We start from the raw sequence: 17,567 nt of genomic DNA on the forward strand, positions 1-17,567 counted from the left end.
ACTGCTGGATAGATTAAACAACCAGACTTTTTTTTTTAAAATTCTATTTGACAGCCTGATTACATAAAAGGTCACGTGGTGTCCAGCAAACACACAGAACGAATCAACGGGATGATAAGACTATTTCTAAATTCTCATTGTTTTTTTTAGATTATTTTTATTGTAAAACAATAAACTGTGTTTATTTGTGATGTCACCACGTGGGATTATACTATTATATTAAATAACAGACTTTTCATTTCAATAAATTCCCTTAAATTTGACGTTGGTGCGCAGAAACACGTGTGACCCAAACGTCGGCTCTACGGCGGGACAGCTCACCCCCCCCCCCCCCCCCTTCAGAACCATCACGACTCATCCACCCCGACGTGTGCGCGTGGAAATGGGTCAGGGGAACCGGGGTCACGGATGCCCCACAGAGGCTGCGGCGCAGAACTCCGCTGACATCTTAAATAAATCATCATTCCTCTTGATCCGTGTTGTCATGTCGTTCTTGTATTGAATTTAAAAAAAAAGATTTGAGGTATCAATAATCTACAATAATCCACAGAAATCGGTCGGGTTGCAGATTTAGGATTGGATGCTGCTTGAATGGATGGAGACGGGGGGGAGGGAGGTTACGCGCACTGCTTCCAAAGGCGGGCTGAGTTTTAGAGAACGCAACCCGCCGCCAGCCGTCAGTAGCTGGAAATACCGACAAGAGCGCTGCTTACTTGTAGAAATTATTATTTATATCATATAAATGTATTTTTTTCGTCTCGAATTAAACTCAAATGGCAGAGCCTAGACCATTTTGACTCTTCGGTGATTTTGTTTTTTACGCACAAGAGCATGCAGGATCCTGTTCCTATGACTGATCTGACTTGAGGCTTGTGGAGAAAACGCAGAAATGGAGACGTTTACAGTCCAGGACATGCTGATAAATTCCACTGACTTAAATAAGATTTTATGTAATTTTGGAATCAAGAATATTTCGGAGTGCGAGAGTGAACAGAAAGCCCGATCCGAACCTCAAGGTAGAGTTGATCCACCTATTTTATTTTTTATTTTATTTTTATTTTTTTGCGTTAACGTCAAAGGTTTGATTGTGTCATGAAGAAAATATGATAGTAATTTTGCAGAAAATGTGACCAGATATCTGCAGTTTTTCTTTTTTTTTGGGTGGGGGGGGGTGGATTTTTGTGAAGACACTCGACCGCTTTGGGCATTTGTGAGTCAGCGCGCATTACGCATATGGCTCAGGTCCTATGTGAAGCTAATGGAATCTGCTATACATGCGTATTGACACACATGTTTTAAATGTATGCAAACTGTCACAATTCCAAAACACACTGCGTGGCCACGAGATTTTAATCAAACGCCACATTTATTTGGATTAAATCCAAGAGGAAGAATCCCGACCTCCAAACTCCTTTAAAACCTAATGGAGAAGATTTTATTTTGCACATTCTGACCACTGAAGTGTTGAACTTCTTTACTGAGGTGGTCACTGAATATAATGTTGGTAATATGAGGGATATTTTTACGCGCAGGGTGCGTGAATGAATTTCTTGGTGACATTTAGAATCCCGTGTTTTACGCGCGTCTGTGTGTCCACGTGTCTCCATCCATCCAGACATCAACCAGACGGTTCGGATCGTCCTCTACAGCTTCATCTTCCTCCTCAGCGTCACGGGCAACAGCCTCATCATCGCCGTCCTGGTGCGCAACAAGCGCATGAGGACCGTGACCAACCTGTTCCTCCTGTCTCTGTCCATCAGCGACCTGATGGTGTCCCTGGTCTGCATCCCCTTCACCCTCATCCCCAACCTGATGCGGGACTTCATCTTCGGCACCGGCATGTGCAAACTGGTCATGTACTTCATGGGTGAGTGAGGTGGGGGTTATTTATCTTTAAACTGTGATATAAATGTCTACTTTGCCCAAATAATTGCCTCTGGAGACACATTCTGACTTTTTCTGATTGAAAAAAAGAAAATATTCTTTCAAATATTCACAAAAACAACTGGAATTCCCACGAATATTTTGTTTGTTCAAGATTAATTTTACTTGATATTTAAAAAAAAAAAAAAAAAAAAAAAAAGTAATCCTAACCCAAAACCCTAAGAAGTAATTGCGAAGCAGCTCAGGTAAAAGCAAACATGCCTTCAGACTCACCTGAAGCCATGTTGGTCACAACTGTAAATATTAAATATATTTACCTCCATCTGAAAGCCGCTTTTTGGATGTTTGGGTTTCGCTCTGATGAGAGATGTGTGTGTGTGTGTGTGTGTGTGTGTGTGTGTGTGTGTGTGTGTGTGTGTGTGTGTGTGTGTGTGTGTGTGTGTGTGTTTGCATGTGTGTGAGGTTTTAAATTCTAAGAAGACATTTCACTCTTTTTAACAAACACTGAATATTTTTTTTTAAATTTACTGCAGAGGCAATGGAGCAACACTATCATTCATTTTAGTGTCATGCCACTGGAAACCTGGCAAATGTAATGTACACACACACACACACACACACACACACACACACACACACACACACACACACACACACACACACACACACACACACACACAGCAGCTTAAAGTGACTGTTTAGAACTCAGTCATTGAATCTGCTGCCTGTCGTGTCCCAAAAAGGATGAAAATACTTTGAAGGGAACAAAAACTGCAGCTTAAGAATGAATTAAAACTAATTATAAGATATATTTGTTCTAAATATTATAAATATATTGAATATTACCCCTTTAAAGTTGTTCTTTTCTCCATTTATTACCTTTAAATGTGGGAAAATGAACATAATAATGGCCTGAGAAGTCATCCTAGCAAACCCGTTCACCTCTGATTTAGTTTTTGGTGAGATTTAAATGTCATGACTTTAAATTATGAGTTTTAACCAGCAGCCAGAATCACTCCTTATGAGTTCATCCATCAGTCACTGCAGCGATAATCAATCCTTCCTCGGCTTTAATCTGCTTGTGATTTCATTCGATTTCCCAGGTTCCTCCAGTCACCTCTCAGGAAGCCTCATGGGAGCTTCCTAATCAGGTGCGGTCGTGAGGGATGACGCACCTTTACCAATAGTTCATTATAATCAGATTACAGGAAATCTGATTTTCCTTTTTCTCCCTGTTTCCTGTTGCTCCTTATAGCCGGACGGTGAGATCAGAGCGGGTTCTAATCTCATTTGTTGCTTTTGTTGAAGGTGAAGGTCTGAGAACGATCTGGAGACAGATGTGGTCTCTGGGGTGAAGTGACACCAGGGTGAAATAAAATGAGAACAGGACTAGTTTCAACACAGATTCCTGACTGTTATGGCTGATAAAAGCACAATAGAGTTCTTTCTTTCTCTTCATTGCTGGGGGGTGAGGTGAGGTTATCTTAACGACGTTTAAAAGGTTATAAAGGCACTTTCACGTGAACTTCTTCAGCATTGAGACCTCTGACGGAAGGACAACACTGGATTATAATCTGGATTCTGCACTGAAACGTGAAATCTGTTTGTTCTTTTCCGTTTTCATTACCTTTTTATTATTTTATATTATTTTATGACGTCACCTAAATTTTTATTTCATGTATGTTGCATACTGTAATGATCCCCGAAGTGAAATCTGGGGAATGTGGGATGTGAGGACCAGCAGATGAGGCAGATCACAAGATTAGAGCAGATTTTTTTCAAACTGGATTCAACAACAGGACCACAAACCAATCACCACGTGTGTTTTTACGCTGACAACTTGGTTTTTTTTTGCACGTATCAAACACACAATTCCTTCGGAATTGCATTCCTGCTCGTGTGGCGTTTGTGCTCACAATTTGAGTTGAGACATCTGATCCTGTTCGAACACAGAAACAGGCTCGCAGTAAAGAAACAGTCTGTCTAATGTGATAATTACGGCGCTGGTAGTTTGGTTCTGTTCCGATGGAGGCCAGATGTTTCTCAAATTTATGGCTGTGGCGTCTCTCTGACAGGATCCAGTTCCTCATAGAGAACTATTTATCGCTGTTCTGGAAAGAAAAGATATTTATTCCTACATTTCGATCCTTCTTATTGTTGCCGTCTTCTCACTTCCTGTGTTGTTCTCGTTTCCCAGGCATCTCCGTCAGCGTGTCCACCTTCAACCTGGTGGCCATCTCCCTGGAGCGCTACAGCGCCATCTGCAACCCTCTGACCTCCAGGGTGTGGCAGACCAAATCTCACGCTGCCAAGGTCATCAGCGCCACCTGGGTGGTGTCCTTCATTCTGATGCTGCCCTACCCCATCTCCAGCACCCTTAAGCCCTTCACCCGCCGGGACAACAGCACGGGGCACATGTGTCGCCTGCTGTGGCCCAACGACATCACCCAGCAGGCCTGGTGAGGCTTAGACGAACTCTCGCATTTGATTTGGCAAAGCTTGTTGTGCTGGATGCCCTCCCTGTCACAATCCTCTGCATTTACCCGGGCTTGACACTGTTGACACAGGCTTCTGCCCCCGTAGGAATGCAGATGCCAGGGACTGAAGCATGCTAAGCACGCACTCTACCAAAGAGCGCGGCTAAATTAGCTCGCGGCTAATGTCAGAAGGCCCCTTTATTGATATTGTCAGTCTGGTGCCGCCGGCCAGAGACGACCACATGGGGGGAATCTGAAACAGATCGAATCCTCCAGAACCATCACTGGACTCATTGCTTTAATTAAAAATGCTATCATCACGCTGAAAAATAGGTTTAATTTAAAAAAATGTGATGAAAGATACCATAAAAGATGCCGACACGACGGCCGATACGATGACGATGTGATGGTATTACTCTCGACTTGAAGGCGGCGGATTCTAATTTTAGCGCGGCTGTTTGTGCCACGTTGGATTAGACACAACTATTGCTCTTTTGCCTCCGCTGATTACCCTGAATCTGCCCCTCATAGGTACGTTTCCCTGTTGCTGCTGCTCTTCCTGATCCCAGGGATCATCATGATGACGGCCTACGGCCACATTTCCATGGAGCTCTACCGGGGCATCCGATTTGAGATCTCCAGCCGGAAATCCATCAAAGGTATGGAAACAAAACGCGGAGAAAGCTTCGGAGATAAATCCAGAGAAAGTCGTATTTTTTCCCTCTTCTTCTTCGACATTGATAACCAGCTCCATCTTCTCACCTCCTCTCCCCTGACAGACAAACAATCTCGCTCCAGCAGCATCAAACCGGGCGACAGCGACGGTTGCTACATGTTGCCGAAAAGGAGGAGCATCACCGGTAACCACGGCAACATGGGCGGCCAGCAGTCGTTGGGTCGCGTCTGCAGCACCAACTACGCGGGAAGCCTGGTGGCCAAGAAGCGCGTGATCCGCATGCTGCTGGTCATCGTCTTCCTCTTCTTCCTGTGCTGGACTCCCGTCTTCGTTGTCAACGCGTGGCAGGCGTTCGACCGGCGCTCGGCCTACCGCCTGACCGGCGCGCCCATCTCCTTCATCCACCTGCTGTCCTACACCTCGGCCTGCGTCAACCCCCTCATTTACTGCTTCATGAACAAACGTTTCCGTCAGGGCATGCTGGCCACGTTCCCCTGCTTCAGGAAGACCAGCGAACGCATCGCCGGCTCCTTGAGGGCCAAAGAGCCAATCAGGAGGGCTAGAGGCGAGGCGGGTAAAACGAGAGGCGCGCCAAAGGTCGCCGAGCAGAACGGACGCGCAATGCCGGGCGAGGTCGCTCGATCGGCCTGCAACGGCGTCCGCGGGTCAGCCTGGAACGAGCTGACTTAAACCGGTTGGTGGTGAGGAGCACCTGAAGGGAATCTGTGGTGCGGAGTCCTCACCGGACCGGTTCGGCAGCTCCACGCTCGGTTTGGAGCGCGGAATGAAGAGGGTACATCCATTAGCGGGCTGGAGGCCAGGTGGCGTGAAGCCGCTCCGGGTCGACGCCGCGCCAACATGTTCTCCGAAGCTTCCAGAACCCGCAGAGCCAACGCCATCTCACAGACACGCCTGGAATAGTTTACCTGAGGTAATACCTGAAACTACAATCAGCACAACAATGGAATGGAATCTTTTCCCTTTAAGGCCTCTTGCGGTAAAACCCCGCCCACTCCGCACACCGCCGAGTGTCATGGGACAAAAGCTCTTAGAATAAACAAAGGGAGGGGAAATCCAAATGTCACGACTGAACTTTATCTATTAATCTCGTGTAATCTGAAGAATATGATCGTATTTCAACCACTGCGTGTTTTCACCCAAGTGTTTTTTTGTTTGTGGACAGGATTATCCGATGGAAGGGTGGGTCTTAATCCGGAGTGCAAGTCATCACATTTTGGCGCCGATCCACTGATTAAAACAAGCAACATTAAAGACGTCGTCTTAAGTCGTTAATTCGCCTTAGTCCAAAATATACACAATTTATGTATTCAGCACTGAAAGGTAGTTAGCTTAGCAATTAGCCCTGTTTTCACATGTGCAACTGATCTCAGTTGTGTAACACTCAAACAAGCCTTTTAAAAACAACTAGCTTAGTTTAAAGCTAGTTTTAAACTAAACTAGCTTAGTTTAAAACTAGTTTAAAACTAGCTTATTTAAAACTAGTTTAGTTTGCTCCTGGTTTAGGCTGATTAGGAGCTAACTACTTCTTGGCCAAGTTGTTTCCACGTGATGGATAAGCGTCCATGCAGCCAAAAATTTACCTCCGATGACTCATGACAGGTGGCTCAGACGCCACGCCTTCAAAATAAACCTCCGGCGTACAAATTGTTCAGTTCCAATCCCAAAGCAGCCGCGAGGCCTTATCACGCCATCACACTTTACACACCTGTGGTTTCCCACCACGACCCACCTGATGTCCACCAGTTCACACTAAAAATACTGCAGTGTTAGCATAACAACGGACACACTGTACCATCGCTCACATTTCGTTTTTTGTTTTTTTTCTTATCGTTTGTTTGTATAATGTTGTCGCATAAAATATTCCTGTTTTATCGCATGAGAATGTGCCTCATTTTGACAGAAGTCATATTAAAGCTGTGGACGAGTAACTGAATTTGATTTTTTTTTTTTAAATTATAAGCAGAAAATGGTTTTGTGTTAAGATGGAACCGGATCAATAAGTCAAAGAAAGACAAACTCCGGTTAAAAACAAAAACAACAACAACAAAAAAAAACCCCAATACATTTTATATCACTTTTTTATTTCTTGTTTTTATGCCAATATTGCAAATTTTTTTTCTTGTTTTTTTTTTATTCTTCTTTTTATGACATACAGATTTTGCGCATGACCTGGAGCTGCAATATGTACAAAAACAATCTAACGTATGTTATCAAAAAAAAAAAAAAAAAATCTGTCCCCTTTGTTTTGACGTTATTGCTAAATGTTACAAACGGCACAGGTTTCTACCATCAGCAACCCTTTGAGCACTGAGCAAACTACCACAATGACACCTCTGCTTACCATCTACTAGAATAATACACAGATACAGCAAGAGTGAAAGGATATGGAGGGAAGGAAGAAGGAAATGATGACCAAATAAAAGTATGATCCAACGGTAGCGAAGCTAAAGCACGACAGGCTGCATGTTAAGAGCGAAAAAACAAATGTAAAGAGCAGGTCAAGAGTGAAGATGAAATGTGTGGGAGGGAAAGAAAGTTAGTGCAAACAGCCAAAAAGAGTCTTCTAGAAAAGTAAGGCTGAGTGCGACAGAGAAGGGCTCCACACTCCTTTTTCGTATTTGTTTAAAGCTGCCTCTCGCTCGGCGCCCGTTTCGTTTAGCAGTGCATGAAAACTACATTATAAAAAGACATTTGGCATATTAGAGGATACATACATTGTTCAGAGCTCATTTATATATAAAAAAAAAAAAAAAAAACCACACACACACACAAGTAGAGCTGCTTTTGGAAGAGCAAAACAAGTATGACCAGAAACACAGAAAAGAAACCAATTTTAAGATCTTTCGTGACCCCAAAGAGCGTCTTATCGATTTGTATTTTGTATTCATCGCTCTCTCTTTTTTTTTTAAAATCTCCACGCCTTTAGAGAGGAAATTAAAAACTGTAAACCAGCTGGGATTGTCATGGCGATGCAAAAAAAAGGATGCATCACCCCCTTATTTTTTTTTTTTAGCAGTTTGAGCGAGAAGAAGAAGAGAAGAAGATCAACAAAAACCCAAATAAAACCAAACGTAAAGCGGAAGTCGGGGTGTGATTTTGTTTCAAACTAGTAAACACTTAAAGATCTACAGTCGTGATTTCATGATTTCACCACCTCCATCCTGCAATGATAAAGGGTTCAAGTTGGTTCCCGCGGGAACTCGGCGTGATGACGCGTCAAAGTTTTTTTTGGGTTTGGGTGCTACATCAACGCTGCAGCACCGTCTCCATCCAGCTTCCAGGATAGACAGGAAGTGGCCTCTTATTTTTTTTTATTTTTATTTTTTAAAAATACCCAGGCAGCAACGGGCAATAATGCACTTTTATCTTGACCAAAAAAAACAAACAAAAAAACAAAAAAAAACAAGGGGAAGCTTGGTATCAATAATTTAAAAAAATATCAATATTACAATATAAAACATTTAACATGAATGACGGACAGGCGGGGCAGGTGAGAGCGGCAGAATGAGAGGAGGGGGGGTGGTCGAAGAGAATCCGTTTTTTTCTTCCTATTTCAAGGGTTTTTGAGTAAAGAAAAATCAGAAACACTTCATCAAGCAGACATTCACGTCACTTTTACTGTTTGTTTGTTTTCCTGGTGTGACTTTAGACTAAACTCCCAACTATTACCTTTTATTTTTTGAAAAATTTTCAGACATTTGGATTCCGGTGGAAGACAGAAAAAAAACCTCTTGGAAAAAGCTCACTTTGAAATGGAGCGAGTCTGACTCGATCTTCCATTCCAGCCACGACATTTGAAAAGTCGCACACACACACACACACACACACACACACACACACACACACACACACACACACAGGCGCGTACGTTTGCTGGCTGGTGAATTAGTGCTCAGGCGGAACAAAGACAAAGATGAAATGACCTGTACAATATTGCTGTTTTTTCTGTTTTGCAAATGCACATTTCTTCAATATTACACATTTAGAAGGCCGTTTATTTCCTCCACGCCGGGAGAAGAAGTTGGAAACAAGACGAGCGTAAAAAAAAACCAAAAAACCTCTCGTTGCTGCGAAAAGGTCATTAAAAACAAGAGATGAGGAGCTGACGCTCGCGAGACGTTGTACCAAAAAAGGTGAAGAGGCGCTGGGCGCCGCGTGAGAATAAAAACTACTGGAAATACAACATTAAACGAAGGCAGAAACAGCTGAATCCTGGGATACGACGGACGAGGCGTGAGCTTGTTTTTGTGCTATGCAAATGTTCTTTCCGAGGTGAATAAACAGCAGAGAAGGGGGGAAAAAAAAGAAAGAAGTCTTTCCTTTTTTCTAATTATTAGTAAGGCCACATCAAATTGGAAAGTGTCCATCTTTTTTTTTTTTTTTTTTTGGTTGCTTTTTAATTTTTGTTGTTTTTTTTGTCGTTTAAATGCCACCAGAAATACAACAAAACCGGAAGAGGAAGACACCTGTCTGGGTGTTGAGACGAGTTCCACAACATCATCGTGACGACGCGTCGTCGTCGGCGACGAGTAAAAGCGGCGGATAACAAGAGACGTGGTTTAGATATGTGAGTCTGAATATACAGTACTAAGGCTATCCTTAAATCGGCGACTGCGATCTGGTTACGTCGCTCATTTTTTCGTAACCGTCACAAAGTCGAGTTGATGGATGTGATCTTGCAGGCGTTGCTATGGCTCCGTTATGGGATGTTTCGGATGTGTTCACACGATTCAGAGGAGACGTAGCCGCCGCGCACACGAGCGCGTCGCAGGCAAGGCAGAGGCGTTGCTTAAAGCTTTTTTTTCTTCTTAAAGACTTCATAAAAACCAACCGTAAAACAACAAAAAAAAGGCCCTCTGAGGTTATTCCCAAATGAACAGAACAAAAAATATTTTGCTCGTGTAAATTAAAACAACCCAGACCTCACTTTTTTTTTAAACCCCCCCCCAAAAAAATTAAAAAAACAAAAAAAAACAGAAGAGTATCAAAACAAAAACAAGAGATTGAGAAAGCCGGCGTTTGATTTAAGGTCGCAATAACGTATAGATTGGGGGGGTGGGGGGGGTGGACCTTAAATAAAGCCGGCGCTCAGAGGAAGAATAGAAACTATTTGGTAACAAAAGTTTTACTATATGTTTAATACAAAAAAGGTATGGAGAAAAATGTACCTTTACTAAAGCTTATACAGGATCCTTGGTCCATAGAAACTATGTTATCACGTTTTCCGTGTGTCCCTCTGCATCCTCGCGCCCCCCCCCCAACAACAATACATCCAGCTCCCCCCCCCCACGTTAAAAAACCGACAAAAAAAAAAAAGTTTAAAAAAAACCACACCAAAAAAATAGGAATTAATTAAAAATTAGAGTAGTGGGTGGAGTTGGAGGTGGGGGTGGGTGTGGGGGGGTGGGGGCGTATACTTTCCTTTCAAGATTTTATTTTTGTGCACTTTGGATGTATCGTTGCCGTGGTTCCCGTTCTTGCTGGTGTTCGGAGCCCTGCGGGAACTTTTGACTCATTCCAAACACCAGAACTGGATAGACAGGTCCCGAAAGTAACCACGGGAGGGGGGGGGGGGTAGGACAGGGGGGGGCGAGGTTCCACCTGGTCGCTCCTTTTTCTCACACCAATTTTTTTTTCAGCTTCTCGGTATCCGAATTTTCGACGCAGCACTTCAGAATGAGTCAGTTTGTGGTTTCCCGTAGTCTTTGCACGCCTTGTCGGTACGTTTCCTGTCAAGGCATATCGTGTTTGGCGACCCCCCCCCTCCCCCCGCGTGTGTGTGTGCGTTAGGAGACCACGGCCGCGGCGGTGGAGGACGAGGACGTGACGCCGGCGTTGGAGGTGCTGTTGGGGCCGTAGACGCCGGCCTCCTGGCTGTTGCTGCTGAGCAGGCTGGCGTTCCCGGACCTCAGGATGGCGCCGGCGGCGCTGCAGTGCGGCCGCGGCCCCGGCTCCGGCGTGTAAGTGAAGGTCAGCGTGGTGGAGTAGATGATGCCGTCGTTCCTGACCAGCGTGACGGGCACCTGCACGGGCTGCCGCACCCAGCGCCAGCCCTCGCGGAAGGCCGAGATGTCGGGGACCACGCACAGCATGCTCTCCGCACACCTGAAGGGTTCACGGGGACACGGATGGGTCAGGACTTTATTCACTACAAGCCCCACCCCAAAAGTCTGTCCTCAAAAACCGACAGTGTGCCTTATAATCCAGAGCGCCTTATGTATGAAAAAGCTTTTAAAAAGGACATTTATTTTGCAGAAAATACTTTATCCGCTCCGTCGGGACAAAGTTCTATCAGATAATCACAGGATCTGACACAGAGAAGTTTGAAATCTTTAATTAATTAGATTTACACTTAATCGTTCTCCATGTTTGCAGGATCCCAAATAAATCCTCCACTTAGCTGTAATGGACAATTAGCATGCTAATGTCCCTCCGGCTAAGATGTGGAAAGAGGCTTTGGTGTGTCGTGGGAAATTACAGAGCAAAAAAAACAAAAAAAAAAACCCAACCATGAGGTCATGTGATTAAAACTGGAAGGAGAGATGGGATGTACCTGTACATGGTCTCCGCCTCCACGTCTCCGAACCATACCCGCAAATTTGGAGTGAAGTTCTGTCCCGTCAGCTCCAACATGGCGACGTCGCCGCCGCCGTTTAGCTGCGCACAAAAGGAGACGGCCTCCATCAGGATGGAGCGCTACGAGGCGTAAGTGTGATGACATCACGGAGCGGCGTTACCTGTAAGCTCTCCACAACAGGCACGGGGGTGACAGGCGAGTGGACAGGACCCATGCCCTCGTAGAAAGTGTATTCGGCCTTGTCCGTGCTGATGATTGTCCAGGAGGCGCCGTCGTTGATCATCTCCTTGTTGGGTTCCTTTGGGCATGGAGTAGCCTGGAGAGCGAACGGAGGGAAGAGATGAGCTCCAGTGGCGCCGAACGACGGCCGCTAGGTGTGAACGGAGGCGTCACTAACTTGAAACTGGATGATCCTTTCTTGGGAAAGGCACAGGTACATGCGCTCCGTGTCCTTCAGGTAGAACGCGCACTTGTGGAGCTGGGAGACGGGGTCGTCGGCGTCCAGCAGCGCCGTCTGCTTGTCCACCTTACGGATGATCTGAAACGGAAACGGAGAAACCGATGTCAGGCGATGTGAAAGGATCTAGCTCGAAACCACAGGTGTAAAACTCAAGGCCCGGGGGCCAAATGTGGCCCTCCACATCATTTTATGTGGCCCGCGAGAGCATAAAAGGTCACGGTCTAAAAATAAATAGATCAACAGTGTGCTTTGACCAAAAAAAAAACTACATTTCCCACAATGCAGTAGTTCAGCCCATTTGAACAATGGTTCACATGGTTTCTTTTACCAGTCTGGGGAGGGCCATGCCGGTGACGGAGCAGACCAGCTTGACCGTCTGGCCGTAGTGGATGTAACCGTCCCTCACAGTGAACTCCTCCCCCTCTGACTCCTCGTCATCCACTGACAATAAAGAACACGTCAGTCAGCCTCAAACCCGACATCACGTCTACGTTTTTGCGCGTCAGCGGCGAATCGGGACGACTCGTGCTTACACAGGTGGATGTAAAAGGCCCCCCACTGCTGGGAGCTGGCGTGGAAGTTGCCCCCCTCCACGTGGAGATAGCGCGTGCTGACTGTTTGGGACCGTAACCGGTTGAACAGCGCCACCTTCGTCCCTGATGCGATGCACACTGTGAGGAAAAACAAACCCAAATATGACCTATGATGGGAGCATATACCGCCCCCTAGTGGGGAAAAACATGTTTGACCCAAAAAACAGAATTAAAAGGGAGTTAATATTTATGAGATGATACTTTTATTTTATTTTGCGGGTCACATATTATTAATAACATTATATAAAGACGTACAGTCAGCGTTTTTCAACGACTGCTTCTTCTTGGAGGGCTTGGAGATGACTTTGATCCTCTTGCTGAGGAAGACGCCGATGTCAGCGCTGTTGCCGTAGAACATCTTGACAGACAACATGAAGTGCTTTCTCTTGTCAGAGTCGGATATGTACAAGGTTTTGGCTGTGCAATAATTCTGCGGGACAAGAGGGAGACAACAAATCACAACGCGTTACATCACGTCCTCCGCTGCAGAGAGAATCCCGTGCATCGTCTGAAGCATCACGAGGAGATTAATCATCTGCTTAAGATGCACAAATGTCAAATTAGGATTCCTGTAGGCGGGGTGTGTGATTTTGAAGCATCTGTGTCAGGATTGGTTGATTCTGGGGGGGGGTTGGTACCTTTCCCTCTAAGTTAAGCTGTTGCATTTCTTGGTCGCTGTTCCCGATGCCGATGAAGGCGCACGGCTGCGACTCCTGCTCGGAGCAGCCGTCTCGCTCCATCTGCTCTTTCTTTTTCTTCCAGCCGCTGCCCATCAGGTAAACGCAGGGAGGGGGGCAGAAGAACCTGGAAAAACGGTGGAAACGTTGAAGACTTTTCGTTAAAACCTGACGTCTACAAATATTTACGACTATTTTCTGTGATGGCGAACGCGTGCATCCCGATCCTGACCACTAGAGGGCAGACCTGCACTATAATAAGATAGCCGCGCTTCTTTCTTGCTCAAACGTGCAGCTGAACTCTTTGGTCGAGCCTCATTTAGCAGATGTGAACACGAGCGGTTCCAGAATGCATCAGATCAGCAGAAGCACAAATAAAACAGAATTTGGGGGATAAAGGTCAGTGTTTTCCATTCGGTGATTTCATACTTTTCTCCCCCCCCCCCTCTCTCTCTTTCCTCAGACTGTTTCCTACTATCAATCCCATCCCACCGTCCAATCCAGCGCTCCCATTGAGAAAAACAAAAAACGTGAAAAGCAGCTCCGGAGCTGCTGCGCACTTCAAAAAAAATCCGAGTCGGTGTGCGTCAGCGTGGAACTGCAGAGCGACCTATTTCGCAACGCCGGTGTCAGTCTCTGTGGGTGTTTGTCTACTTTCACCTCCTATGAGAAAAAAAGAAACAGAGAGGCTGCTGGGGAGAAGACGACGGCTGTATTTGCATTTTCTGTGCACTCAGTTCAGGAGGAATCAGAGGTGCCAGACACTCGTGAACAGAACTAGAACCGTGGGGATTTGCATGACTTGTATACACGACTATAACGCAGCAGAATTCCCCCTCTGGGACGTCCCATCAATACACCGATCTGTGGTCCCGCAGCCGGTCGAACCCGTGCAACACATAAGATCCCGCTTTCACTTTCACCACAAAGCGTCACACCGAACAGAAACAAGAGGAATTCATCTCACACTCTTTCTGCGGATCCTTTCTGCACCCGTTTGGGGTTCAAACCCAAACCCGCGGCCCCCCAGGAGTGGTTTATCTCCTCTATTCCCATCGCCCCACCCCACCCCCAACTCCCTTTCCTGTGGCCTTCACCTGGGCGTGGCCTTTCCCAGGAGGTCGGCCCTAGTTTCCTCCTCTGACCTCCTCTGATACGGGAGGTCAGGAGGGTCAAAAAGCTCAGGGGAAGGCTGGAATGTGGTTTCCAGTCGCTCCTCGGGCCCGGGATGCCCCCCCCCCCAGCAGTGACGGGTGGCCCACTCATACGTCCACGAAGGAACTGAAACTTGGAGTCGACCCACAATCAGGTTGAGAAACACCAGATTGGTCTTTTCCACTCACCTTTTCTCATTGCCGTAAGATTTCTGTGCAACTTTTGCGTGGAGGATCATGACGGTCTGGTCGCCTCGCTCCTTCAGGTAATTCCTCATTGCTTCTCTGCATGACGAGGAGAGAGGAAGAGGAACAGAGGGGTCATTACGGGGGTCATTACGGGGGTCATTGGGGGGGCGTTTGTGGTCCGGCAGAAGAGCTGAAGTAAAACAACGTCTTGAAGCTCAAAGCTGAAGCAGAAACACAAACAATACACTCGCTGTGACCTCTGGAAAAAGACTTGAGTTCTCCCCCAGCTGGGTTCATCGGAGGGGGGGGGTGCCTCAGAGGGACAGTGAAGAGGGGAGGGAGACGGGGGGGAGGGAAAAAAAAGTAAAAAAAGTAAGAGATGAAAACACCAGAGCTGAGTTTTGTGTCAAAATACAAAAATAAAGTCCCTCTTCCACTCAAATTCTACTCATATTTTGGAGCAAGAAAGGTCAAAGTTCACGAACTCAGACGTTCAATTGAGAGTCATCACACTTATTGATATTAAGACAGCACGACCCAATCAGCACGCAGGACCAGATGTCAGTGACACTTGACACGCCAGGGCGCTCAGAGGGCTACACACACACACACACACACACACACACACACACACACACACACACACACACACACACACACACACACACACACACACACAGCCATGTAATACCAGGCCGCACGCTCGGGTTAGACGGAGCCTTTGTTATGAAAAGCAAGGGGGCCCCTCGCGGTGTGTGTGTGTGTGTGTGTGTGTGTGTGTCGGGGGGGGGTTGGATGAAGGGTGAAGCGTATTTTGCTTCATCTGCTTCGATGGGGAAACGTTTTATTTTCGCTCCACCGTGCGACGGGACGATTATTTTTCAGGTGATCTCCAGCGAAGGCGTGATTTTTTTAAAAACATTTTAATACACACAATCCTGGAATTCCACAAGCATGAAGCCGCTAAAACCCACTCACGATAATCTGACATCATTAACGCCACGTGGAGGGGAAAAAGTCATTTCCTTTTTATGTCACCGACCATATTCAAACGTGATGTCCCAGCATGCATCTCACCCACAACAGCACCGCATTTACGTTTAATCAGCCCCTCCACATCTAAACGTCTCTATAATGAATGTCATCCTCTACTGTGGAGCCGTCTGTCAGGACGGAATCAAAACCATCGCCGGGAGTTTTTATGACATCAGGATCTCAAAGCGCCGCTCGTCGGTCTCCCGTGTGATCGGCCCAGCTTGTGGTTAACGCCGTTTCTCCGCTCGCCGATGTTTCCAAACCGCTGCGGCGAGGCTGGAGGGAGACGGTTTCCCCCCGTCAAGACAGAGAAGATTAACACTTCGCTCTCAGTCGTTCTTAACGCGTCACCGTCCGTCTCCCGTCCACCCAAACACACGCAAAGATGCCCCAAAGCGTGACAACAACAACAAACAAGGCAGTCAGAGACTGTAACATCCTGCGACACCCCTGAATTCAACATTCTACCCTGACCGACACGTTTTTGTGCCTCTGGCTCCCTGAAAATGTTGCTTTTTGTTTCGTGGTTATATCTCATCAGGTTTCAGAGACGTGTACCTGAAAAACGTATAAAAGTGCGAATTTGACCTTGACCTACTTTTTCAAGGTGAAGGTTGCGATCTAATGTTCATCCCCCTGCCCCCCTGAATATAACGCCTTTTGTTTCGTCTTTCTATCTAATCCGGTTCCTGAGATGTGGGCAAAAAAATGTACAAAAATTAAAATCTGACCTTGACCTAGTTTCCTTAAGGTCAAGGTCATCATCCCATCTGCTGCCCGAGTAATGTGCGTTTTGTTTCATCTCTCCATCTGCAGCGGTTTTGAAGATATTTGGTGGACAAAAAGCCGAACACTGACAATAACAACACATCACCGCTTTATGGGATGTAAAAATTGGAATACGGAATACGTTTACTAGTTCCTGACAACGACAAAACGTTGGAAAAAGACTTGAAAATAAATGACGAGAGAGAGAGAATGACATTTAGGATGGAGACGGTGCGAGTGAAATCAAGACTGATGACATCAGAGAAGGGGGAAATACGGAGGAGTGCATCGTCAGCAAAAAAAAAGACGAAACAGAAGGAACAAAACAAAACAAAGACGGTGACGCGACGCGCCGGCGCTAACGTCCAGGAAAAGAGGGCGGAAACTATGTAAACTGAAAGTCATAACCGCGGCGATCGATGAGTCTGCAGGGGATGAAAGGGGAATGTGAGTAATGGCTGGTTTCTCTCGCGCCCGCTGGAACAAAAACACACGTCGGATCGGGTCTCTTCCTGAGAGCTGAAGGGAAGCAGAAGTGAGAGAGACAGTGACCAGTAACGCAAACGCCGCTTCCTGTCCAAGGCCGGCGTGCACACGGGCGGCGAGGGTCCAGCTGAAACATGGAAGATTCAGCATCCAAATGAACTTTCACCTCTCGTTTTGCGTGGGGAAAAGACGGGGCAGCCAAATCTCAAACTAGCTTGTGGTGGAACGTCGTTACGGATCCACAACGAGTTACGTTTCAGAGTCAGTTTCTCAAATGTTGGCATCGACGACGACGCCGCGCCTCCAAGTTTCATGCTAACCTAACGATTCTGTTTTGAGGCTCCGCAGCGAAAAACTCGCAGCAGATATTCCAGATCATTCTCTCTTGCGGTCGGGTTTTGGATCGGAACTGAGATGTTTTTGGGGTTGTGAGGAAAACAAAAGGATTTAGAGAGACTTTAACACACACACACACACACACACACACACACACACACACACACACACACACACACACACACACACACACACACACACACACACACACACACACACACACACACTCTGTGC

At 46.2% G+C, this 17,567-nt stretch overlaps 2 protein-coding genes across 3 annotated transcripts in view; one reads left to right on the top strand and one right to left on the bottom strand.

Moving 5' to 3' along the window:
* Window positions 1-848: 848 nt before the first annotated feature.
* Window positions 849-10,354, top strand: cckar (cholecystokinin A receptor). The gene is made up of 5 exons (XM_068308630.1): window positions 849-1,016; window positions 1,616-1,867; window positions 4,082-4,343; window positions 4,893-5,020; window positions 5,141-10,354. Exons 1-5 carry the CDS (start codon window positions 890-892, stop codon window positions 5,725-5,727), a joined length of 1,356 nt encoding a protein of 451 aa, XP_068164731.1. The 5' UTR covers window positions 849-889; the 3' UTR covers window positions 5,728-10,354.
* A 102-nt stretch (window positions 10,355-10,456) lies between these two features.
* The window catches only part of rbpjb (recombination signal binding protein for immunoglobulin kappa J region b), a 29,137-nt gene continuing 22,026 nt past the window's right edge, over window positions 10,457-17,567 (bottom strand). For both annotated transcript variants that reach the window (XM_068308098.1, XM_068308099.1), the window contains exons 3-11: window positions 14,709-14,804; window positions 13,327-13,492; window positions 12,944-13,118; window positions 12,629-12,766; window positions 12,424-12,536; window positions 12,033-12,173; window positions 11,796-11,951; window positions 11,612-11,715; window positions 10,457-11,163 (exon numbers count right to left, since the gene is read on the bottom strand). In XM_068308098.1, coding sequence (XP_068164199.1) covers window positions 10,845-11,163; window positions 11,612-11,715; window positions 11,796-11,951; window positions 12,033-12,173; window positions 12,424-12,536; window positions 12,629-12,766; window positions 12,944-13,118; window positions 13,327-13,492; window positions 14,709-14,804 — 1,408 coding nt within the window. In that variant the 3' untranslated portion in view covers window positions 10,457-10,844. The remainder of the gene's footprint in view (window positions 11,164-11,611; window positions 11,716-11,795; window positions 11,952-12,032; window positions 12,174-12,423; window positions 12,537-12,628; window positions 12,767-12,943; window positions 13,119-13,326; window positions 13,493-14,708; window positions 14,805-17,567) is intronic.

This window comes from Antennarius striatus, chromosome 23 (assembly GCF_040054535.1).
Source record: "Antennarius striatus isolate MH-2024 chromosome 23, ASM4005453v1, whole genome shotgun sequence".
Taxonomy (NCBI): Eukaryota; Metazoa; Chordata; class Actinopteri; order Lophiiformes; family Antennariidae; genus Antennarius; species Antennarius striatus.

Coding starts and splice junctions, on each gene's coding strand:
- cckar (XM_068308630.1), top strand. CDS start 890: ATGGAGACGTTTACAGTCCAGGACATGCTGATAAATTCCACTGACTTA. Junction 1,017..1,615: donor AGCCCGATCCGAACCTCAAG/GTAGAGTTGATC, acceptor CCATCCATCCAG/ACATCAACCAGACGGTTCGG. Junction 4,344..4,892: donor GACATCACCCAGCAGGCCTG/GTGAGGCTTAGA, acceptor TGCCCCTCATAG/GTACGTTTCCCTGTTGCTGC.